Source organism: Diplotaxodon limnothrissa, linkage group LG18, assembly GCF_057381915.1.
Source record: "Diplotaxodon limnothrissa isolate DT_005_m linkage group LG18, D_limnothrissa_male_GT1.1, whole genome shotgun sequence".
NCBI classification, from domain to species: Eukaryota; Metazoa; Chordata; class Actinopteri; order Cichliformes; family Cichlidae; genus Diplotaxodon; species Diplotaxodon limnothrissa.
In genome coordinates, this window is record NC_140613.1 from 9,897,046 (window position 1) to 9,921,560 (window position 24,515).

At 40.5% G+C, this 24,515-nt stretch overlaps 2 protein-coding genes across 3 annotated transcripts in view; both read left to right on the forward strand.

The window, feature by feature from the left end:
* ak5 (adenylate kinase 5) overlaps positions 1-24,515 on the forward strand; it is a 111,520-nt gene that overhangs the window by 48,780 nt on the left and 38,225 nt on the right. The window contains exons 7-10 of the mRNA XM_085379049.1: positions 1,110-1,200; positions 7,471-7,544; positions 18,326-18,371; positions 19,948-19,992. Of these exons, the coding sequence (XP_085235175.1) occupies positions 1,110-1,200; positions 7,471-7,544; positions 18,326-18,371; positions 19,948-19,992 (256 nt within the window). The remainder of the gene's footprint in view (positions 1-1,109; positions 1,201-7,470; positions 7,545-18,325; positions 18,372-19,947; positions 19,993-24,515) is intronic.
* LOC146613100 (uncharacterized) lies at positions 21,546-24,199 on the forward strand. 2 transcript variants are annotated; one of them, XM_085379052.1, is made up of 5 exons: positions 21,546-21,760; positions 22,095-22,186; positions 22,565-22,759; positions 22,848-22,924; positions 23,181-24,199. In XM_085379052.1, exons 1-5 carry the CDS (start codon positions 21,610-21,612, stop codon positions 24,154-24,156), a joined length of 1,491 nt encoding a protein of 496 aa, XP_085235178.1. In that variant the 5' UTR covers positions 21,546-21,609; the 3' UTR covers positions 24,157-24,199. The 2 variants fall into 2 exon arrangements, with proteins under 2 accessions (XP_085235178.1, XP_085235177.1); XM_085379051.1 differs by lacking the exon at positions 22,095-22,186 and having other exon boundaries at positions 21,659-21,760.

A 24,515-nucleotide genomic window follows, 5' to 3' on the forward strand; every position in this document is an offset into this window, starting at 1 on the left:
AGTGTGCTGAACTGGCTCCTCCTGACTGTCAAGATAACAACAGTCACATAATTAGTCAAAAGACCCCCAAAAAGTCAAAGTCTCTAATCTGTCCTTGATAAATAACAGTCTCTCTGAAGAGTCCCAGGGAGCTCCTTGTAAGTATAAATGGATTATACGGCGCGTCTGTGTTGGTGTCAGAACAAATGCTGGTTTTAAAGACACTGCAGTGTAACGGCAGCCACTTTTCTGATGTGATTCATGACATGGAGATTTCTGAGAAGGCTTTTGAATGCCACGCTCTCTGAGGAATCCTCAATCTGATCCTCTCTGCACCTCTTCTGCAGGTGGACTCGCAGGGCCGGCGGGGACTCGGGGGACTCTCCCACGCAGCAGACAACAGGCACAGGCCTCTTTTTTTAGGCTGTTACCATGGTAACCACAGCAGGAAGCTAGTTGTTGGTCGTGCAGCATCCCTATCTTACATCTTGTCGTTCCACTACTTCCGCCGCTGACAGTCGTTAATGTCTTCATTGAGTTCTGAGTAACTCTGCAGAGTCAAAGACCTGAAGGCGTCGCATCACAAAACTGAGAGCAGTCATGTCTTGCGTGTTTATATTTATCTGCTTTCGCTTGCACAAAGTGGCCTTTTGCCTTTCAGCTGGTTGTCATCGGCACTGATGAGAGCAGAAGGACAGCCGAGGAGCAGATTAATGGATCGGAGGAGAAGTCTGCATCAGTCAGCTTCCAGTTCACTCACAAACCAAATTCTTCATGGTCAATTTGCAAGTACTGTATGTGCAAAGAAAGTCAGACAGCCTCTGAATAATCTGAAAGAGGCCAGCTGACACAGAAGGAAAGTTAATTAATCGAGTGCTATTAAAGCTTCCGGTGTACGCTGAATACCAAATGACCCAAGAGTGTAGCTCTGAGCATCAGAGCTGGTTTCTAATGTTTGATCTTATAATGAGGCTCGTTCTTGATGTCACAGTGGATTAACAGACGGAGTATGGCTAGAGCGTTTCAGGTTCAGGTCATAACTTGTTTGAAGCCCTACCTCAAACTTTGTGAAGAAATAAAAGAGGTTTTAGGTCATCTTCAAAGAAAGCTCAAACTTTTTTCTCTTTCAGTTGGACGCTGACCGAGACGAGGAGGAGGTCTTCTGTGACATCGGCATGACTTTGGACAATAAACTGTTTCCCTCCAAAGAGCCTGCAGCTGGTAAGAAGAAAATTTGTTTTTGTAAAGCACTGAGACACCTCAAGGCATTTTATGGTCACACATAAAACTAGTATTATCCCTAATAAGCCTTTAAAGAAGGTAAACAGCACCAATTAATATAAATGTAACTGCTCCTGTCTTGTCAAAATCACAAATACGTCTCTTCGGGACAGATTTCTGTCTTTATCATGATTTGTTCCTACAATCTGACACCTCAAATGAGAACAGGATTGAAAACAACCAACCTCATGAACATATCAAACTGCCAATGAGACAACTAGGATGGGCTGTGTTAGCGATCATGTAGTTTTGGCAAATAAAACATTTATAATTAATTAAAACATGTTTATGTGTTGCAAAAAAAATGAATGCAAGAGCTAAATGCAGAATAAATCATATGTATAAAATATCCAGCTTATATAAAAACTCATGTTCTGTTCTCGTTCATGCTCCCTGGAAGAAAACGTTGCAAAAGGAAAATCCAAATCGTCATTTTCCTGAGATCATCACCCCGATCTTTGCTTGGTTTTGATTGATCTACTCGTGAAACAGCGTTTGCTAACTTTAATTTAAGGCTATAAAGTAATTCACAGTATAAACACGCTTAGCAGAACAACTGGTTTTAAATTACTGTTTATGTACAGTTATGGATTATAGAAAGCTAAAAGTTGACTAACAGACCAACCCTCCTCTGAATTAGTTAACGTGATTACAAAAATGCAAGCATAGGTATATTCAACTAAATATATATATGACTATATCAAAAGGGAAACTTTTTATGAATGAAGTGAATTAGCCCTGTGATGTCCAGGGTCACACTGCCTCTGGCTTTAGGACTGCTGGGATAGATATTCCAGTCTTAATAATAAACACATGCACTCACCAAATCCTCATTATGCGTCTTCTGTTAACAAATTTGCCCGAAGACTAAAGCTAGAGATATTTCCTGTGTATTTTTATTCTATTTCATTTTGTTAAAGTATAAATTATAAAAGAAAATCTAATACATGGTTCACTCCATTTTTATCAACGCAGTTTCTCAGGAACGCCTTGAGGGAATCTTTTCATATTCGGCACAAATGTTTGACCAACAATTTCTCATCAGCTCATCTTTGAATCCAATTTCAAGAGGTCAAGAATTACCGTTCAGTGTTTTATATTGCTCAGGAACAGTGGGAGGGATTGTGACCGTGCTTTATATTTGGTCTGATAATGAATGGGTGAAACCTTGGATGGCCACCTTGATGGCCATCTGTGGAGTCCACATTTTGGATTTTACAATTACTTTGCAGCAACTCTGAACACTTAAGACAGTGTCGGTGCCTGCAACTCTGTCAATCAACTTTAACTACTCATGTGAACAAAAACTAGTAACTGTGTGTGGCAGAGAGACAAATGTGAGGCTGTATAATGAAGAGGAATGCGATGTTTACAGTAATAGATTTTTAATGATGATGAAAAGGCTGCAGTTGACTCAAACCCCATCATACCTACAGTCCCTCTAAAAAAATATCCTCAGGCCAAACGTACATGTGCACAGTGCACAAATGCTTCTCCAAAATAGTCCACATTCATAAGAAGGAAAAAAAGTGAAAACCAGAAACATCACCCACCAGCTGCCTGCTTACCACACAGGTCGGCATAGCAACCAGTGAAGCAGGGTTATCCGTGCTTTGTGAAAACACAGAATCAACAAGGTTAGACTCAGCCTGAGCACTCAGACAGTTACAGGTTATATATTATGTAAAACCTGACGATGTACTGTCGGAGACGCTTTCCCGTCGGGACACACGTCATGTTTGAGTGAAAGGTACAGTGTGATCAGTCAGTGCCCTGCAGGTGTTTCTCCACCGATTTCATAAGTGATAAACAACAAGTTTTGGTTAAAATAAAAATATTACCATTGGCACTGATCTGGCAAAAAGTATCTGGTTTTGTTTGCAGAGCTCTTATCAAATTTACACCTACGCTTTATTAACATAAAATGTGCCCACATAACACGTTGTTTTTTTGTAGAGCAAAGTTTGCATAAATCTACTGAATCATGTTTTGGTAAACTGGTTGGTAAATGTGTTAATAGTGGTTCCGTTACTTTTTGTATGTCGCAACAAGACTGAAAATGTTTACTGAAGCTAAAAGCTGATGATTCCTGGATCCAGAAATATAAATAGATCCATATTAGTTTGTGACATCTTCTTGAGAATATCAAGAAAAAAGCAAAATAGTTGAAAGCATCCGATAAATAAAGCACCGGAAATACTGGAGTGGAAGTGTGTGATGGGAGACTCTGGGTCGTAGAGAGGGTTGTATGCTACAGGGATTACAAAGCCTTCTGAGAACATCTTGTGTCCGTGGGACTTTATAAATATAACTGACTAGGAAATCTGCTAGCTTAACGCCTGTGATTCATCATATCATGTTACATAGCTCAGACACAGCTGTGCCACAGCAGGAAGCAGAGTAGGGATTCAAGGGACAGATTATAAGCACTGGCTATTTGACAACCAATCAAACTGCCCGTTTTCCTGGATATTTGCCTGCAGTGAGGAATTGAAGTCTAATTGACCCTCAGACCACCCATATGCCCGCTTTCCATCACAATCTGTACATTGAGTGATAAAGGCCAATCAGTTAATATGACTGAGGAAGGCCAACATTCCCACAATCCTTCACATCAAAATTTCCTCTTGCAACTTGACAGCTGCCTGACACACTTCTGCTGATCCTCACAGCACACTTGAGAGCAGTCTGCTTCACAGCACAACTTAAAAATAACAGAAATAGGAGGGAAACTGTACCTCACACTACTTGAGCGATGCAGAATCTTCAAAAATGGTTGCTCCAAATGATCTTTGCAGGAATCGGATCTTTATTAAGTAAAAATATTATACTACCAGTAGACTCTCACAAAGATTGCATATGTACGATAATTAATGTGCCCTTTCAGATGCATTTATATGTGTGTACATGACAGAGACTCCCAGTAGGTGTTAACCCAGGAATCAAAAGAAAAAGCAAGAGGAGTGCATGCAGTGTGAAAGATTTATTTTTGTAACACGCTTAAGAAGAAAAAAGAGATCTCCGGGTCACGTGGGTGTGCATTTTCGCTTCAACTTTACTGTTTCGTGGATCAGCGGATGCCTTTAATCTGCACCAATCTGCTGATGTAGAAGAAGATGCGGGAGACAAAACGATCAAGTGAAAGCTAAAAATAAATAGGCTGAAGTTAAGGTCACATCTAAAGATTGCTGCTCAGTCCATCTGCTGCTCCTAGTACCAGAGGAGGAGAGGGGAGGCCGCTGCTGTCCCGCAGCCTCACCTCCTACGTGATTATTACGGAAGAAAAATGTCCTCTCCAGTGGATATTAAGCATACTCTCTATTCTACTGCAGATGTATGCATGCCAGACTCAAGTGCTGCTGACAAGTGTGGCCTCTACCTCCTGCACGTCACTGGTTCCATCACAGCAAAACAAAACCCTCCACACAGTCATACCTCAGCCGCTCCCTTTGCAGGGGCAAAATGCACTCTGACATGTTGCCGGCTCTTAGATTGTGAACTGTTTATCATAATGCATCTAAGAAATTCTCGTCTCCCTCAAATCCACTTGACGGTCTGAAGCTGTATCATCACACAATCTAACTCTGTTCTCTAATCAGCAGGCACTGAAAAAAAAAACCTGTTGAGGGGAAGTGTTGTTCACAGCCCATTTCCACTGTGGAAGGGGATGACGTTGCCATGTGTTTGAATTTATCACTGCATCTTCTCCTGTCTGCTTTCTGACAGCAGGAACTTCAGGCTCTGTTCAGGTTTAGGTGTTTATGATAGCAAAATTAACTTAGATGTATGCTGTTATGTTACATGCAAAATGCAGACGTGCACATGTCCTCTGCAAAATGAAAGTGGCTTGTGATTGTGCAATCTGTGTGTAATATATGTAAAATCTACACATGTCAAACAAAAGAGGAAAGTTTGTACTTTTCTGTGTTTGCAGTACTGGAAGTATTGAGACATTTTACGTAGTGTCTGTTATGTTTGTGGACCTTATATTGTGAGTTACTATTGCTGTTGGACCTATAAATGACCAAATCTGAAAAAGAGTTGGTAAAGAGGATGTAATCAGCCAATACTCACAAGCTTGGTTAGCAAGCAGCATCTAAGAACTGTACAAGCACAATGCACTGATACAGACATCTGCTAATCATGCTAAATACCATACAAATAAACAGAAACACAGCCTTCTTTGAACTTGTTACGTTCCCCTGAGGGGTCTAGGCGGGGAGGGGGAAGTAACAAAAGTGACCGGGTCAGAAAAAGGAGTCAGGGAGGCAAAACAGTTAAATAAAACAGTTTTATTGAAGTAATTCAACTAAAAGAGACGGACAAGCCGTTATCACCATAAAAGAAACAAACAAAACTCAGGCGTCGGTCAGTAAGGCAAAAAGTCAAAAGGAAAGCGCAGCTCACTAGCTGGAAACACCACAAGACACTCAGCTCACTAGCTGGAAACACCACAAGACACTCAGCTCACTAGCTGGAAACACCACAAGACACTCAGCTCACTAGCTGGAAACACCACAAGACACTCAGCTCACTAGCTGGACCCACACAAAATGGCACTCTGGCCCAGAGCTCACCCTGCTCTGGGCTTAAATACCCTTAATTGCTGATGGGAGTCAGCTGTACAGGAGGGAAAGGTGGCATCTCAGGCAGGGGAGGTAGTGGGACACGCCCACACAGGCACCCTCAGGAGAGAGAGAGAGAGGCTAGGGCCGTAACACCCCCTCCCATAAATGCAAACCCATGGTTTGTCAAATCACAATAACCAAAAGTGAGTCCATAGCCGTGTCAGGACGAAATGCAGGCTTTCCACCTACCAAACCGCGTAGCAACGGTTAGTCATTGCCCGCGGAAGCTGCCAACCCCATCTCAATGGGTTCAAAATACTTACTGAGGGTGACCGCAGACCCTCAAAACAATGTCTCATGTGATAGCCAGGGGTTTTTTGAGCCATCACGTGTGGAGAACACAGCAGGCAGTCAGAAGACCTTACTGCAACAGTTTTCAGACGATTGCTCAGGTCACGGGTACAGGCATGTTTGTTAGTCAGGGGTGCAGGTCTGAGTGGTGGTGTTATACATGATCTGTCCACCTGCAGGTCATTTTGAGGAACTGGGACATTGTCAACCAGCAGCAGCTCAGGGTTAGGTGACCTCTCACACTGACTACATGACACGATTGAGCAATTATGCTCCAAGTGTAGCCTTTTACTAGGCCTGGCAACCTTGTCGGTTTGAGAACCACGACTAACTTTTCTCAAAGCAGGCCCTTTATATTATTTAAGTCACTGAATCAATTTACAGAGGTGAGGCTAAGCAGATACCTTCCTCTGTGTGCAAATGCGTCAAACCTGGCATGACCCTAAATCTCAGCCTTAACAAAATCCAAACGCATGGAAGCATTTATTGATAAAGTTTTGCATTTTAATGTGCGAGTATATAGGAACTGATTCACTTTTGAAGACAGGCCTGAATCATAATTCGAGGATCTTCAGTTTCTGGCACTTTTCCATTGGTTTTACTTTTCAGCTTTTGATGTCAGCTCTTGTGTGCACACCAGTATTGGATGTGGGTTGTACAGTGAAGCTTCTGTAGATCTGGCTTGTTCCTGCACATAGGATGCTTTTATAGGAAAAACTTCTAGGAAGTTTGAAATTGCATGAATGCCCATCTTAGGGAAGATGCTGGTGTTACGTGGCGCTTCCTCTGATGGTGGGGTTTTTTTTCCTGTTGAAAACTTAAAATTGCACAGAAATAGCAGTGAAAGGTAGTAGATAGAGCAAAAATGATGATGCAAATTAGACCTCGTTTATACAAAGATTAATATTTAATTTCTTTTTTTTTTTTGCCAGGTTTATGATATTTAAGGTTTCCCAGTAAAATCTTGCATCAAATGGTTTTCATGTAGCAAAGTGAGTAAAGTACATTAGACTGTATTCCCTCCTGATGATGCCAATAGTGGAGGGAATTTGCTGAGCATCAAGACTCTGATTAATAATTTTAAACCTAAAAGTAATGAAAATAATATAAAATAAAAAATACATTTTACATGGAGATATGTTAATCACTGTTTGGCTCAGCCTCAAAATCTAATGCACAGTGACATAAATAACAAGAAACCTAATAAGAGCTTTACCTCAAACAACAGACGACTAATTCAAAACTAGCCAAATGACGTTTTTAAGATTGTTGTGGATTTTTCTGTCTGCAGGTCCCAGTGAGCTGGATCTCAGTCTTCTTGGTGAAACAAGCAGTCTGGCAGATGTTGCCTGTAAGGATGATGAGGTAAGATCGCAACAATGAAAACTATCTGTTTGACTTTTTTTCTGGTGGGATTTAAAAGCTTCAACAATAACTACGTTTTCTGCTCCACTGGGTTTTGCAGAAGTTTAAAAAAAAACAACTTTTCACATGAATAATATAAAATATGTAAAATACTAAATTACAGAATCAAATTACATTTTCAGAAATGGCAAACAGTAAACCCATCATCTGAAACGCTGAATGACTGAGCGCTGAAAAAGCCTCAAGATGGTGAATATTGTTGTGTAATGCTTGGCTGCCATTCAGACGAGCTTCATTCCTCCACACTCTCCTGCAGTCAGTAAAGTGTAACCCTGACCTCCATCTCATTTCCCGCCTCCAAATGTCTGGAAACAAATTGCCTGTCTCTCTCGGTCGGTTCGCCTTTCTTTGACTTCATTCTTCCAACTTTTTTTTCCCTTTGAAGTGTTTATGGAGGTTGTTTATTGTTGTGTAAGTTTTCCAACCAGGCAGAGTTTTCTGGGTATAGACACTCTCTCAGCAGCACACCTCTTCACGTTTATTCAGTCCATTGAATTCACACTTGGGAGCTGCTCCTGATTGACTCCATTTCTTGTTGGCTGCTCAGCTGTGTTGGATTTGGGAGTATTTTTCTCAGCAGTAATTCACTCATAGTGGGATGAAAGGCTTTTTCAGTCTCCCCCCTCCCTCTCTTCTTCTCCTGTTTAATAAGATACACCTTTACGTTTTAAAGTCTGTTTTTATTCACGCCTTTTGTATTTTTCTTCAGGAGCATCAGTAAAGTTGGTGTAAAGATTCATCAGCAGGGGGATTTAAATCCTGGGGTTGCTTGAACAGGAACAAAGTATTTTTAAATGGAAAGCACCACCTACAGCTTTTACTTTTGTTACTTGTTACTATTGGCTACACCACCTTTCAGTTTCACCTAACGAGAACAGTAACTTTTTGACCACATTTGTGTTACATATTTGCCTCCTGCTCTATTGACTTTACTTCATTTCATGTTGATAGCTCTTTAATTTCCCTCAGAGTGAAAGCTGAAGCCAAAATAAAATTGAGTTGTTGCTGTTTTTTTCGGTTTGTCACACTGTCATCATTCTCTTTTGTAATGCGCTGCTACTTTTCTCAAGTTCTACATCTCTTATTGGTACTTCTGCTCTACACATCTAGCAATCACCCAAATACAAATGTGCACTCCACCGATGTTGTTCATTCGACTGGATACCCAAACAACATCGCTGTAATCTAACAAAGCTTGACAGGATCTTTCAGGATGAATGGGGCAAAGTGCCTGAATCCAGACAGGCTTGTGGAGATTTCACCTAGCCCACAGTCCTGATGGATCAGCTGATACAGCTGATAATCTCAGTGCTGGCCCAAATCGCTTGATGGCCCAGTTTATACCCTTCTAAACATCCAATTGCGAAATATATTGAGTGCAATATTTAAGTCACTTTAGCTGTTTAAGTTGCTCCTGTTCCTACTATCAGCTTTGCATAGAAGCAACTCAGCTCAACTCAACTATCTGCTTTAAGCTGATAGGAATGCAATAGTAACTCAAATAATCAGCTATTACAACCATATGCAGAAGAGCATCGTTGACGCAGATAGGCTACAAGAGCAGAAGACCACACTGGTCTCATGAGTCTCGATTTCTACTCTGACATTTAGAAGGTAAGATCAGAATATGGTACAAACATCCATCTAAGTTGGTGGCAGTGGTGTAAGCGTGTCAGGGATAATTTTTTTGGCACACCTTGGATCCCTTAGTATCAGCTGACCATTGTTTAAATGCCAAAGCCTACCTGAGTATTGTTTTTGATTGGTGAGTGTTTATGATGGGAGAACACTTTATGTCAACTATAATGGTCTTGGCTGAACTGAAAGAAACAACAAATTGTAAGGGGGTACAAGGGACGAAACACTCAAAGCCAAGAATAAGCAAAGAAAATGGTGCATCCCTAAGAAACATCAAACACTGGAGCTACAAAAAGGGCTGGTGTCTAAGAGACATCCATTTATCAGCTTTCTGAGATGGACCTAGTACATTGTCCTAAAGTTCTTCTCAGCCAGACACACAGTGTCTATACAGTTAAAATTATTGATATCCTTATTATCAGCCTCATAAACAGAATTACTCTCACAGCTGGTTCTCTGAGACCTGAGAGCCAGAATACTGCTGAGTGTCTCCAGAGCTTCATGGCCAGCTGCGATTTCCTAATAAAACAATCTTTGTCGTGACGGACAAAAGCGAACTTCATGTGAGGATGGTCGATAATTATTGACTGATGTCACGTAGTCGCTTCGAGACCAATGATAAAGTCCGCTCAGTGAGGGAACCGTAAAACTGACATTGCTGCCGGCTCACTGAAGTCAGTGATTCTCCCATTTAACCTTTCCTGTGTGGAGCGGTGACACAGTTCTGCCTCTGCAGTCGAAAGGCACCGTGCCACCTTGTCAACCCATATTTGTGCCCCCAAATATGAAAAGGAGAAAGACTTTGTTAGAGTGTGGACGAAGGAAGGTTGCAGACGAGGGAGACATCGAGACAGAGTGGCTATTTTTGGTCTCTGGTGTCAAATGTCTTGGACGCTTCCTCCAATTATTTCTGACTATCTCTAATTTATTCATGATGGAGGGACACCTACTGTACAGGTATATTTTCTAAGGTACTAATTTTTGGTTTGAGGTTCTTAATCCCTCTTGGTTACTGGCACATCTAAATAATCTAAATATTATTTCTATCATTTTTAGGAGAAATAACAACAGAAAAACAAAAAGCAAACAGCAAAATGAGAAGGGAAGAAGGGGTTATAGTGGGACATCTTTGTGCTTCATCACAGTAACCTTTGTATTAGATGTGTCTCTGTAGACTACTAGCCATGGTTGTGCTTTGAGTGATATGGATTAGTAGTTACCCTGGTAAACAGTAATAAGTAATGCTATACTTTTAATTACATCGTAATTAAAAGTACGTAATGCAACTTATTAAATGTGATTACTTTTATATCAAACTATTTAAACTGGTGAAAAATGCAGAGAAATCCTCTAACTGCTGTGAATGTTTCCTTTTGTCATATTCTGCTGTGTGAATGGTCGATTAATTTGACCAGATACAAAGGCAGGATGCACAAGACAGGCATGAAACTCAAAGCAAGCCTTTAATCCTGTTAATCCAGAAAATAAACAAAAATGCATCTGCTCACATGAATCGGAGGAGAATGCAAGTATTTCAGAAAAGAATTTCCTTTCAGGGGATTTTTAGAAATGTAGTCAGTGACATTAAATGGGTACTGTCCAGAAAAAGAACATTTTTTGATCGTAACATGTTGGAAAATCTGCTTTGAAAAGTTTGAAGCTTACAGCCGACGTAGTCAGCTTGGAGGAAACAGTTACAGTTTCAAGAGCCAAAAAATGAAAACACAAAACATTTCAACTTACTCAGCAGCCTTAACCACAAAGTCTCCACTGTTCATCTGCATATTTGCTATGTTGCAAACACAGCTATCTCCAGGTTAGAGATGTCTTGACAGACTTTCATATTTAGCAATGTATTGATTTTTTTCCTATCTATTATAGTTTTAGCTGATAAAGGCCAAAAACATTTAAAAGAATAGACTTGACATGCACAAATATGGAATATCGTGTACTGAAGCAACATGGTTCATTATACAGTAGGACCCGCTTTTTAAATTGGTAACCTCTTGCAGACGTGTGCATCGTTACAATGATCAAAACTTTTCAGCTTGTTGCAAATGAGAAAAGTTTGACAAGAGCACTACTAATTTAAAAAGAGCATTGGATGTTTTTTTCACCTCAGTTGTTAATTACACAACAAAAGTAACAAGAACACTTCTAACATGATCTAACGGAGCTCGATCCCTGCAGGGAACTAGAGGAGATTACTGCGGTGACTGTTGGTTTCTTTAAAGGTGAAATGTGTGTAATGGCGTCTTTTGCTTTCATCATTATTATGCGCAGGACAATCATTCCTCAGTTGATGTGATCGTATCTGTTAATCAACATGACAGTTCAGTATTGTGGTCCTGTGGTTTGAAAAGCTGAGATGACAGCCACAGTTTAATTAGATTATACAGATGACTCATGAAGAGAGTCTCATGTGAGGGAATTGGTTTTAGAAATGAAGATGGATGGAGAGGCATCCTCCGCTGCTGCTAACAAAGTCATCATCCTGTTTCGTCTGAGGGATTTTGAGCCCCACTGGTGGGGTCGCATCTAGACGTGATGATGTCAGCCCGGATGCCACTTTGGAAGCGGCAGAGCAGGCTGTACTGGGTCAATAAACATCGGCGGTAAACTCCAGCTTCCAGTCAGGAGTTTCCAGTGTTCTCCTCAACACAGCGGTTTGCTGCGGAGGCAACATTAAGAATGGGGATGGTATGTGAATAGATAGGCCGTTAAGAGAGCAGGCACCATGGTGGGCATGGAATTTGCACAAATTTGCAATAAACCGTTGTCCATCACAGGCAACAACCAGCATCCCCAGCACGGTGTATCATTAACAGACTGCAGCTGCTGTCCTGCACCACTGAGATACTGAGGAGATCTTTTGTCCTCTGGACCACATAGCCCACATCACAGAAGGGGAAAGGAGACAGAGACAATGACTTGTTGCCATGACTCTCTACAAACCAGCACCAAGTCTCTTGATGCTGGTTGCAGTAGCAATTTTTTCTTAATCTGGTTTTGTGTAAAATCTTATGACAGTTTCTATATAGATATTGCTCCATAGAGGAACATTTCTCTATCTGTATGATCTATATCTATCCAGATGATGATCTATATGATTGCTTCTTGTATTATTTGTCTGTATGGTAGCAACCCTTCAGACTACCTGCACCTTAACTTACCTCACCTAGTAAGCATTGCACACATCCTCTAACAGGGACAGGTCTTGTTAGTGATAAACTTAGACCGTCACTTCAATATTGTAGTTTCTCACTTTTTTGTTTGGTTTCATCCATCTACCTACCTACGTATCTATCCATCTATCAGCATGTCTGTCTGCCATCATGTAAAAAAAGAGTACCCCATAATTCAGTTGCTTGTTGCTCCACCTTTAGTATCATTAACTCAAAGTAATCATTTCCTGTGTAACTATCAGTTTCTCACATGGTTGTGGAAGAGTGTTGACCCACTCTTCTTTACAATGTTGCTTCAGTTTGTTGAGGTTTGAGAGCATTTATTTATGCACAGCTCTCTTAAGGTCCTGCTTCACCATTTCAGTTAACTGGACCATTGCAAAACCTTATTTTTGCTGTGCTTGGAATCATTGTCCTGTTGCACTTTCCCTAAACTTTAGCCAGGCTTTATCTGTCAGACAGATGGCTCAGAATGCTCTGACTCTAGAATACTTTGGTATACAGAAGAGTTCATGGTGGACTCAGTGACTCCAAGGTGCACAAAATAAGCCCAAATCATCATCCCTTCACGACCTTGCTGGACAGTTAGTATTACGTATTTGCTGTTATGCTTTGTTTAGTTATCTTCACAAATAGAATGTTCCATCCGGAGGGCATTGTTCCAGAGGTCTTGTGGTTTGTTTGGTGGTTTGTACAAAGTTTGTGCAACTTTGTGAACCTAAGCCATGCTTCCATGTTCATTTTAGAAAAGAGAGGCCTTCTCCTTGAAACTCTTCCAAACAAGCCATAATTGTTCAGGTTTTTTTTTCCAAAGTATTCTCGAGCATTGCACAGTCTGACCAAACTGCTTTCACAGAGCTGCTCACACAGGCTGGTAATTTGGCTAGCAGCACCCAGTTGCTTCTTATACTCTTCTTATACCCTGTGGAATCAGCAATGCTGTACTGTGAAAACTTTATTACATGACTGTATCTATTCATTTCTTAACTTTCCACGTGTGGCATCAATAGATCAAAATATAAATTTGTCCCCAACTTTGTTTCATGACCAAATCTCGTGACCAGCCTCTGCTGTACTTTGTCATGACATAAAGTAGGGCTGTGCGATATGACCAAAATCTCAAGAATGCTATCATCCCGATAACGATATAAATCACAAAAATGTAACATTTTCTGTAAATTCTGTGAATCTCGGGCAGCTCGACTTGCGGGAAGTCTTTCCAGCTGGAGTCGAGTGTTTTAACCGATGCATGAAACGAGACATTTTTAGACATAAGTTGTAAGGGCCGCCGTTTTCTTTGTGAGTATTTATTACACGGCGTGCTGCGGGGAAAAGCCTATTCTAACGTTTGAGTCTAAGGTTTATTTTTTAGCACCTGGCGGCTCTTTTTTAATTCTCATCCGTAATTAATCTGCTCTTTCACGTGACTCAGTTTATTTTGAAAAGTCTCAACAGGATCTTGAGCTTTATTGTGAAAGGTTTGTGTGGAACATAAACAAGCGGACACGCGATGCTGTTACCGTCGTTGTTGCTAACGACAATGCATAAAAACAGGCACTTGTCCGTCTGTAGTGTGGTTATATTAAATATAAGAGAAAGAGAGAACTTTAAGAAATTAATATAGCCACTACAGTGACCATCAAAACGATGAAAAAATATTGCCGTAAACAGTTTATTTTGCGACACCACGAAACAAACGATAGCGTAAAATGAAACGATAGACGTTTTTATGTCGTTATCCAATCTATATCGTTATATGAACAGCCCTAGCATAAAGTATAATTTACAGACATATTTTATATACAAATAATAAAAGGTTGTTGCTGAGGGACACCATGAATTTTCCATATGTCCCACACTCAGATGGATGTTTTATATTAGTTTTTGCCTCATTTATAGGGATCTAAGAAAAAGCCGGATGCCTTTCCAACATCGGTTGACAGTTATATTTGGTAGTGCACAGTGAAGATTCTCATAGAGCTGCTCATACAGACACAAGCTTTAGGTTTTGAGATGTTTGTGTAGGAGTATGTGTTTGTGACATCTAGCAATAACATACAGTCTTCACATCATGAGAATTTAAAAAAAATGTTGTCTTGTTGTTGTTGGTGGATTTTACAGCGGCTCGTGTGTGGTTACCTGCATGTTTCATCTCCATCACGTGGACTCAATGCTCGCTGTGCATGTGTTTCTCTCTGAGTCATCAGACCAGTTGGTGTACCCACATGCCAAGCTGGCTTGTCGTTGGCACCCAGCACTCCCCCACGCTGACGGCATTTATTTAACAGGAACAGTGCTCTCCTTCACTTTACGTCACATCTCTGCTCTTCTCCAATTTCAGCTTCACATTGACCTCGCCGCAAAAAGCCAAACGTATAAATCATAACCAGGCGACAGAGCAATGTGAAGTCAAGAACCAGTAATAGATGGAAACATAAAGAGAAGTCATCCTTCCTTTAGTCAACAGTCTGCAGTTGATGTTTAGCTGCTTTCTGATGTGTTTCCTGGCAGGCAGCCCGATCTCTCTACGACTCTCCGCACTGCAAACTGCTCCATAAAACACAAGAACAACTCATCTTACTTTACTTCTCTAAGAATTGAACAATACAGTATGTTTCACATGAAATCCAGGTAACAACTGAGACTTTAGCAGTTCACCTTAGGGCAGGGCTGCCCAATCCCGGTCCTCGAGAGCTACTATCCTGCAGCTTTTAGATGCATCCCTACTCCAACACAGCTGAATCAAATGGTTTGATTACCTCTTCAGCATGCCATCATGTTTGGCAAAGGCCTGATAACAAGCCATTCATTTTTGTAACATTTTTGACTAAGGATCTGTGATACACCTGTTAGACAAGTTATTTGCTGGCTAACAGAGAGTTCACACAGTATTTAGGTTCACTTTCAATGTTTTTCTCTCAAATGTGAGGTTGGAGGCTCAGTTTTCTCACATGCCTTTTGGTGGGAACTGAAGAAAAGTATGGAGGTGATTAAGCATATAATGTATTGTTTAGACTAGAGACAATTGTCTTTTTTTTTTAAATGTGTTGAGTCAAGACTTGAATAGTTTCTACTGCCAACAAAACACTAGTGAGGAGCTCATGTTTGTTTTTTTCTTTACACTCCTACAAGCAGGTGCTTGACTGACTTACAGTTTTCTGTGTCCTTTTGAAATTATTCATTTGAATTTCTTCATCTCAACCTGTAGTAATTGCTGATACTATTTAATGAACTAATGAACATTTATTTAAATAGCACTTTTCGCATACATAAAAGTCACAAAGGGCTGAACAACAGTTACAACACAATATCAAAAGTGACCCATGTTAAAACAGAGTAAAAATAATTAAAAACATAGATTAAAAAAAAAAAAAGAATGCAAGCAGAAGGAAAAGGGTTTTTTTAAGACTCCAAAGACTCAGCTGATCTGAGCTGGAATGGTAGACTGATCTGGAGCCTTAGTGCTAGGCTCTTCCTTAGCTTTAGTCTTATACAAGGGATAACCAAAAGACCTTAGACAGTGAGCAACAGTGCATTTCACAAGAAGCTGAGATAAGTAGTCCGGAGCATGTCCATTTACTGCTCTGCATGATGCAAGTGTGAGAATTTAAAAATGAATTCCAAAATCAACTGGGAGCCAATGTAAAGAGAATAAAATCAGTCTTATGCAAGCTTGCTTGCTGAAGTGTGTAGGAGTCTGGCACCAGCATTTTGTATCGCTTAGAAGTGTGACAGAGATGATTTGTCTAAGCCAGTATAAAAGGCATTACAATAACTCAGGTGTAATCATACTAACGCATGAGCATTTTTCTCTAGTTCAGAGGAGAAGACTACAGCTCACAACTGAAAATGGCCTCAGTTTTGTCACAGTTTAAAACAAGGCAATTATTGGAGAGCCAATCACTAATCCGGGATGAACAATCAGGGTGGACAGTCAATCCAGCTGGTGGGACATGACCAGCTGAATGTCATCAGCATGGAAATGATAAGAAATGCCAGAAAAAGACTGAATGATGAAAGAGAACAACAGGGGACCCAGGAATGAACCTTGTGGAACCCAAAGGTTAAACAAGCAGTGTAGCAGGAGAAGTTTCTCACCCTAGAAGAAGAAGTCCTTTCAGATAAATAGGAGGAAAATCAGTCTAGTGCTGATCCAGCCAAAACTTTTAGCCTATTAAGTAAAATATTGTGGTCAACGGTATCAAAGGCCGCACTGAGGTCAAGCAAAATGAGCACAGAACAATTCCCTGCATCAGATCCCATTACAAGATGATCACAGAGACTGAAAAGAGCAGTTTCAGTGGAGTGTCAGCCCCTCAAACAGTCCTAAAATAATGAATAATGACCTCAGTGTATCTCCATTCCTTATACTTTCAAATTAATGTCTAAAAGGGTCCCTGCTCTTATACCAGAAGTATCACACCTGCGATACTGTCACCTGTGTTCGAGTATTCATTTTATCCATTTTTCTCATCACCTATTCAGGTCTTAATGTTCCTGTCTGCTTCTGCCTTCATCGGACTGTTAAATCATAAGAATTAAACACATTATAATGGTAGCACTTGAGTAATTAGTAGGTAATGCATGCCAGAGTGATCCAGATGGCTGAAGCTGAGGAGCATAGTAATGAAAAGGAAAATCTGCACAAATGACACTTGGGATTTTTTTTATTTTAGTTTATTATTTTTAACAGGCTGAAGCAGTTTGCATCCACTTAAAGTGACAAAGTTTTCTAGCCAGCTTTAGAGCTCAATTTGCCGTGAGGTCGTTGCTCTGCCATCACAGTTTACTGAGAGACATTTCCTCAAGGCTAGCACCATGTGATTGCTCTGTAGGGACACTCAGCCCAATCTCTTTTTCAAATACATAGTTTATCTCTTCTAGAAGATGGTTTACAGTCTGTCTGAGCTACAGTGTTGCAAATCAAATATGTTTATACCCAATCTGAACAGCCAATACAACATCCTGGGTACCTGTTTAAAATAGGGGAAAACAGTCTATACTTTCAGGCAGCATCTCTATGTTGTTGCTCATGAACAGCGCCAATAGTTGTACAACAAAAAAAAAAAAGGGAAAGCACAAACCTTGAGACCTCGCTCTCCCTCACAGTGCTTTCAATCATGCCACAAAATTGCTGTTAACATCAGGTTGTCAGTTTCAGGAAGTTGCTGAACAGTCAAACACAGACACCCCTAATAGGACATCAGAAATATGTCGAGGTAGGAGTGATTTCCAGAATCACCATCTGACAAGCAGTTCACACAAAGAAGAAGAAGAAGCCTTTTTCTGTGTTCTTTTGTCGAATGCTGTGGGCATGACCAGCGGTATATGGACAACCTGTGTTTTTGGCCTTGCTTCTACAGGATTCAATCTTTCAGCATGACAATTCCCTTGTGTACAAACCTGGAGCTATTAACAAGTTGTTTTTGAGCATGATGTCTGGCCTTCACGCAGCCCTCACCTCAGCCTAACCCATTACCTTTGAGGTGAACTACCAGAGAAACTTTGGCAGCCAATATCGCACCAATTCTCCTGCGGTTGATCGAAAGTAACCTTGTGCAGGCAGGGCCGAAAACCTGAAACCAGAAGTCTGGATGATTGTAGTAGCTTGTTTAATGCTATCCAAGTCTCACAGCTGTGGAAATTCACTATCCTCTTTCAAATGTGCTTATTAAAACTCATTATTTGATGGAATTTTCTAAACTACTTCTCACCTTCTTAGATTGTTTTTGAAAGTAGCTATTACTATTAATTATGGGTGTATCTGTTTATAAACAAATACACTGGGGCATATGTGGAAAGCATGTGGAGCTGCACAAACACAGTATTTGAAACATATTTTGGAAAAATATGAACATAAATAAAACCTAAAGACCTTTATTTCTCACTTTCTTCCAGGTTGAAGAGGAGGAAGAAATCGGATACGCCGAAGGAAACACAGAAAGTGAGTTGAGGAAATAACTGCTATTTGATTTTCAGTTTAAAAAGGAGCAAAGTAACACTCTTCCTACTTGTCCACCATAGTCCCTTTTGCCTGCAGTCGACTCAGTCTAGCATTTCATCACAAAATGTTTCATCTCAGTAAATGCCAAGTGTCATGTAACCATTTTTCACCACAATGAACCGCTCCCTGCAGCCGTGTATGTGTGTGTGTGTGTGTGTGTGTGTGTCAGCACTGTTCTGCATCAACAGTATTGATTGTGTAATACGAGGGGAGGCTCATCTGTTGATTCACTGTCGCCACTTAGACCTGATGTTTATCTCATTATCCAACAGTACAAACTGTTTTCATTATTATGTTACTGGTATGATTCTTGCTACCAACCCAGCCATGGGGAAACCGTGTGCCAGTGTACTCATGATAAATGAGGAGGGTTGCGTCAGGATGGGAATCTTTGCCAAATCAAGCATGCAGCTCATCAGGAATGTGACTTCTGTAATGGATCATTCGGGCACTGGGTTAAGGACGACCACCCCCTGTGCTGTTTTCAAACAGGGTGGAACTGCTGGCCAAAGGCAAAGGGGGGGGGGGCTTTTCAGATACAGCAAGAGGAAAGGACAGGAAGGAATAAGAGGAGGTTGAGAATAGGAACTTTATATTTAGTGACTGATGTAGTACATGGAGACTTGCAGAGGGTTAGTGACAGAAGAAGATGCTAGGGGCAGGATGGAGGCAGATGTGCCTGTGCCAAATGAAAGAAGAAGATTTTTGCTACCACTTGATATTTTCTATTTGGATTTAACAGTTTTTTCCAGTGATTCCACAAGAGTTATAACTATTAGTGAGCTGTGCCTCCACGGAGCATGAATTTACCAGGATGATGTCATTGCAATTGCCAAAATCATAAAGTTGATCAACTGTGCAAAAGCAGTGTGTCTGAGCACACCTGTATTTACTGCGTGATAAAGTTAGAAGGTTACAGCTTCTGTTTCATGTAAACAAACTGCCGCTGTTTACAAAATGTTTTTCCTCGGAAAACTAAACAGGAAATATTAAAACGCACAAGTCAAATGCTTATCGCTTTAGCTCTGTGCACAAGTATTGCTCACAAAACCTTTCCTACTTAGCATCTGGGGTAATGCATGGGGAAACTGCAAATATATGCTTAATTAAAATTCTGTGGTAGGGTGTAACAACAGAACACACACCATCAGCCAATCACAAAAGGAGGAAAAACACAGGAGACGAATCGGCCACACACAAAGGGAGTCTCACCCCTATTGCACATGCTCGATTCCTCTCCTCGTGAATTAGTCCCCTTAGGGGATGAACAGACAACAGGAGGGAGATGTCGTCAGCTAAATAAACTGTGCCATTACATGTTTTGTTATTACTGCGGCTGTATTGCATGTTTTATATTTATGGACACTTTTAATTAAGCCTAAAAAAAAGGTGTTGAGGTTTACTTGTGATGATCAAGGTCAGGTTAGGAGGACAGAAAATGGGCCTTAGAGACACAAGTATATGGGTGTGTGGTTCTGAACCACATGTTAAACTGTGATTTTATTCCCTCTGACAGGTTATTCTACAGAACAGAAGAAACCAAAGGTCATCTTCATGATGGGTAAGAGCTGACAACATGGGCACGCACGGTGATAGAGAGCAGCTGCTGATTGCTCATCAAGCTGCTAGTTAATAATTTACTCTCACACACACACACACACACACACACACACACACACACACACACACACAAGTCAGACTAGGGAGGAAGTGACAGATATCTTCATCTTACTTGTGTCTGTCAGTAGAAAACAACCCATTTAAACTGATGCGTGTCTACAGTACTTAGAGTTCAACAGCGGTTTGACATTTAGCAATTTATTAGGCACACATAGCCTAAATAAGTCCTCCTTTCAGAGAAATTATGATGACGGAAAGCACGAAGTCTAACGTTACTGATTTGCATATAATTGCACTCTTGGGGCCATTTTCTCAGATTGTGAGAAGACCCAGATCCAGGACTGACAGGCAGGTTTAAATAATGAAAAGCAGGCATTAACTGGCTCCAGAAAGCACATGAAATACAAAAAAGGGGGAAAAAACAAACAAACCAAGAATCTAAAGGGGCACGAGAAGCCCAGAAAGGGAGATGCTGACACGCTGGAAACAAACAGGGGGAAAAGAAAAGTGAACAAGATTAGATATGATTGAAGAATGACACATATTTGGAAACAATCAGGAAATCAGAAGGACGACAAAGAGAAGTTAAAACACAGGAGACACACAATGGGATGAATTACCAAAATAACACTGCAAAAAAAACATGATGTAGCAGGTTCGTCTATTTTGCTGAAATTATTTTTTGTGTGGTGTTAATTACCCTCTGTGCCCTGTACGCTCTGGTGACCCACCACCAAACCGGTCATGCTAAATGATTTTACAGGCAGCATAACGTTGTCCATGCCTTCATCATCTTACAATTTAAAGTGTTTTAAGGCCCGTGTTGTCGTGATTTGGTGCTATGTAAACATTTTTTATTGTGCCGGACTCCGTGTGCTGTTCATCTGCTCTCTGCAGCATTACATGGATTTCATTTTTAAAAAGTAGTGCATGCATTATTTTTCTTTTCTACTATTTTATTTTCCATGATAGACTAGATCTAAGAGAAGTTTATATCACTTTGTCACCAAACAGAATAATTATCTGTACAAATTGGTTAAAATTAACTAGGTTAAGCTTGTCAAATGTAGGGATTCACTGTTTTTCTTTTTTAATCTGGTTTATAACCACGAGGTATATAAACCCAATATTATCCGTGTCAAAGACAATATATCTGATGGATGCTGTTAACCATGTTGTTAATCAATTAACGGATTCAGATAATGTTAATACAAGTAAAAACGATCACATTAATCAGTGGAAATGGTGCTTATAAGTTGCCAATCTCCTCCATGTGGAACAACCAATATCTTTGTCAGTATTTTTTTATTAACTTGAATCTGCATTGTGACTCTAAAGGCAGCTCTCAGATCAATCTCGTGTGCAAATATATACGCCATCTAAGTAATATTTGTCACAAAATAGAAAAATGCATCATTGCTGTTTCCAATTTGTGCTCAGTGTTACTTCCAGCCCCTAGAGGAAGAGGTTTTCAGTTTTTTGTGATCAATGGACTACTTGCACTAACACTTCCGCGTTCTATGTAGTCCTGCTCCAGTGCTTCCGGTGCGGTTAAACCATGGCGACGTTCTACACTCGATGCCTACAAGAGCTCCCAAAATTGAACATCACCGATGTTCATCGGATTTGCAGAGTGACGACTACCCCCGCCAGCAAATTAGATAAAGGATTTAAGTTATATGCTGCATCTTATATACACAACTACGAAGGTAAGAAAACGTAAATTAACCGACAAAGAAACGCTAGCTAACGTCAAATGCAAACACTACGTTACTCCGCTATGTCCTTCATTTGATGTCAGTTCTCTACATTACATGTTTTCTTAAACGGTGTTTTATGTCGTCCTAAACTATAGTTGAGGTTTTCTTAACTAATGTCACTTTTGTTGTTAGACACTGTTATATTAGCGTTAGGTAGTTGGCTAACTATGGAGGTAGTTAACTACCTAATGCTACTCTTGCTAAGTGTAAAATATATATGTTTAAGACATGCTGAAATGAGTAATACAGAAATAATGCTAATGGTACTTGTATCTTTATTCAGTGTCCAATAAAGACAGGTTGTCAGGGGAGGTCGGTGTGAGAGCCCTGTGCTACAGGTCGATGAGGAAGAGTGAGGCACCACACAGACTAAGTGTAGGCAGGAAGCTGTGTAAAGTTGTTAATCCCCGTTCTGTGGGGTTCAGTTCATTTAAGCATTAGTTAAGTTCATTCCTAAAGGCCCATCAACTTGAATGTTTTCCTTGTCTCCCTGCTTTATCACTCCTAATTTGACTAGTCAGATAGTTAAATCAACGTGTGTTTGGGTGATCAGAAACATTTGACAACAAGTTAATACTGCAAATATACACAATCTAAGTTATTACAGTTATCAAGCATGGTTAAGTTGTTTTAATAGGGAGAGAAGGAAACACTAAGCATTCAGGAGGGTACGTAACCATAACACTGAACTATGTTCCTGTTCAGCTCTTCCATGAAGATGTTACATTTTTAATTTTCGTTCTTTCTTCTTAGATTAAGCTTCTGGATTCATCGCCGGTGATACTGACACATAGCCAGTGCTCCTGTGTGGCAGGCGCTGTTATGTGCAATCACACAGTGGCACTGCTCTTCCAAACAGCACACTACTCACAACTCAGAGTGCCGGTTGTCCCCCCTGTGCATAGCTGCACGGAATCTGAACAGCAATGGCACAAGCCACGGACAGTGGTAATTTAAATGAGGTTAAAGTTTTTGAATTAGTCCATGTTTACATATGAACAGCAACACCATCCATAGTAAATGTGTCTTCTGTTAGGGTGTGAGGCCAGGACCCATCAACTCCATGATCTTCACTAAGCCAGTACCAAATAGGATGGCCCAGACTGGAGTACGGTAATTACATTTGTAAAATTTGGTTTCATGTGTTACAAATGTATGTTGCTATTTTTTTCATACATACATGTGTCAGAATAGGTATTAATTTACATACAACATTACACTTTCTGAAGACGGCTAACTCAGTCATGTACATATACATCCCAGTCTCTAACTTATGCACCACTGTTTTACACCTTTTAGTTTTTAGTTTAGTTGTTGTTCAGTATAATAACCTTCTCCCTTACATTATTGTCATTGATGTTTTCTTTAGGAGTGGCTTCTACAGAGGCATGGTGGGTCCGTTACCAGATCCCTGCTTGTTCAGAATAACGGAGGCATATGCAAAATTTAATATTGAGGACAGGCCACTTGTGACCACAATGAACATGAGACCTGACAAGCCCCTTGTGGAAAGTGCCTTTGGGCTGGTGCAGGAGGGCAGTGTTCTGTCATATCAGCAGCCGGTTTTGACAACCCGGTACATCACACTACACCGCGATGCACCACCAACACCGCACTTGCCTCTGGAGGGGTATGACATCTTGCCATCAGATTGTGTGTTTGTGTGCTCAGAAGAAGAGCTTCTGCATCTGAAAAGCTTGTCTGTAACTCTGGAAATGGCTCACAAAATAGAGGAAGCTACACGTGAGCAAAGCTCTTCGTCTGAGTGGCATCAGCTCCGCAGGCCCAGAGTGACTGCCTCTAGGTTTCGGGAGGTGTGTCACGTCAGAGGCCAGAGCTCGGCCGAGTCACTAGCAGAGCGTATATTGAAGGGAACAAGGCAGACAGCAGACATGAGGAGAGGAACTGAGATGGAGCCTGCAATAGCAGCAGAGTATAGTAGGCTAATGAATGTTAACTACTCACCCTGTGGTCTGGTCATTCACCCCATTGCCCCCTGGCTTGCTGCATCTCCTGATGGTGTTGTTTTTGACCCCAATGAATACCCCCAGTTTGGCTTCGTCGAATTCAAATGTCCCAATGTACAAAACTTTATTGACTGCAAATATGTGCAGATGGAATGTGGTACCCCTAAACTAAAAAAGAGCCACGCATATTACTGGCAAGTGCAAGGACAACTGCTCATCAGTGGGATGCAGTGGTGTGACTTTGTTGTGTGGGCACAAGAGGACTACCTAGTGCAAAGAATATACATGGATATAGATGTGCACAATGCAATCAGAGAAAAGGCAGACTATTTCTTTTTTTACATATATATGCCAAGATACCTGTGTTTGAAAAAATGAACAGTGAAAACAGCAAAAAGAAAAACAGATCCTTCAGGCTGGCTGGAACAAAATAACTGATGTTTTATTTTCAATATATTTCATGAATTCTTTTGTTGTTACATGTTACTTTTATGTGACATCAATAAACTGTTATTTAAGCAATGGCATCAATTTAATTTTTAAAAACACACATTAAAACGTTGAATTTGTGCAGAACTTATTTACATGGTAAGTATTTAAAACTCCATGCCTAGCATACTGATATACATTTAGACAATAACTGAACTGTAGAAAATGACAAATGGTATTTTTGATGTTACAAAAGTTCAATGTCACTTATGGTTTTAAAACGATTTAGTGATTTACTTTATAATTTT

What these genes read in the sequence shown, in the direction of transcription:
- LOC146613100 (XM_085379052.1), top strand. Translation starts at nt 21,610, where the DNA reads ATGGCGACGTTCTACACTCGATGCCTACAAGAGCTCCCAAAATTGAAC. An exon ending in GGCACAAGCCACGGACAGTG is followed by an intron (nt 22,760 to 22,847) that starts GTAATTTAAATG and finishes GTCTTCTGTTAG; the next exon opens with GGTGTGAGGCCAGGACCCAT. An exon ending in ATGGCCCAGACTGGAGTACG is followed by an intron (nt 22,925 to 23,180) that starts GTAATTACATTT and finishes TGTTTTCTTTAG; the next exon opens with GAGTGGCTTCTACAGAGGCA.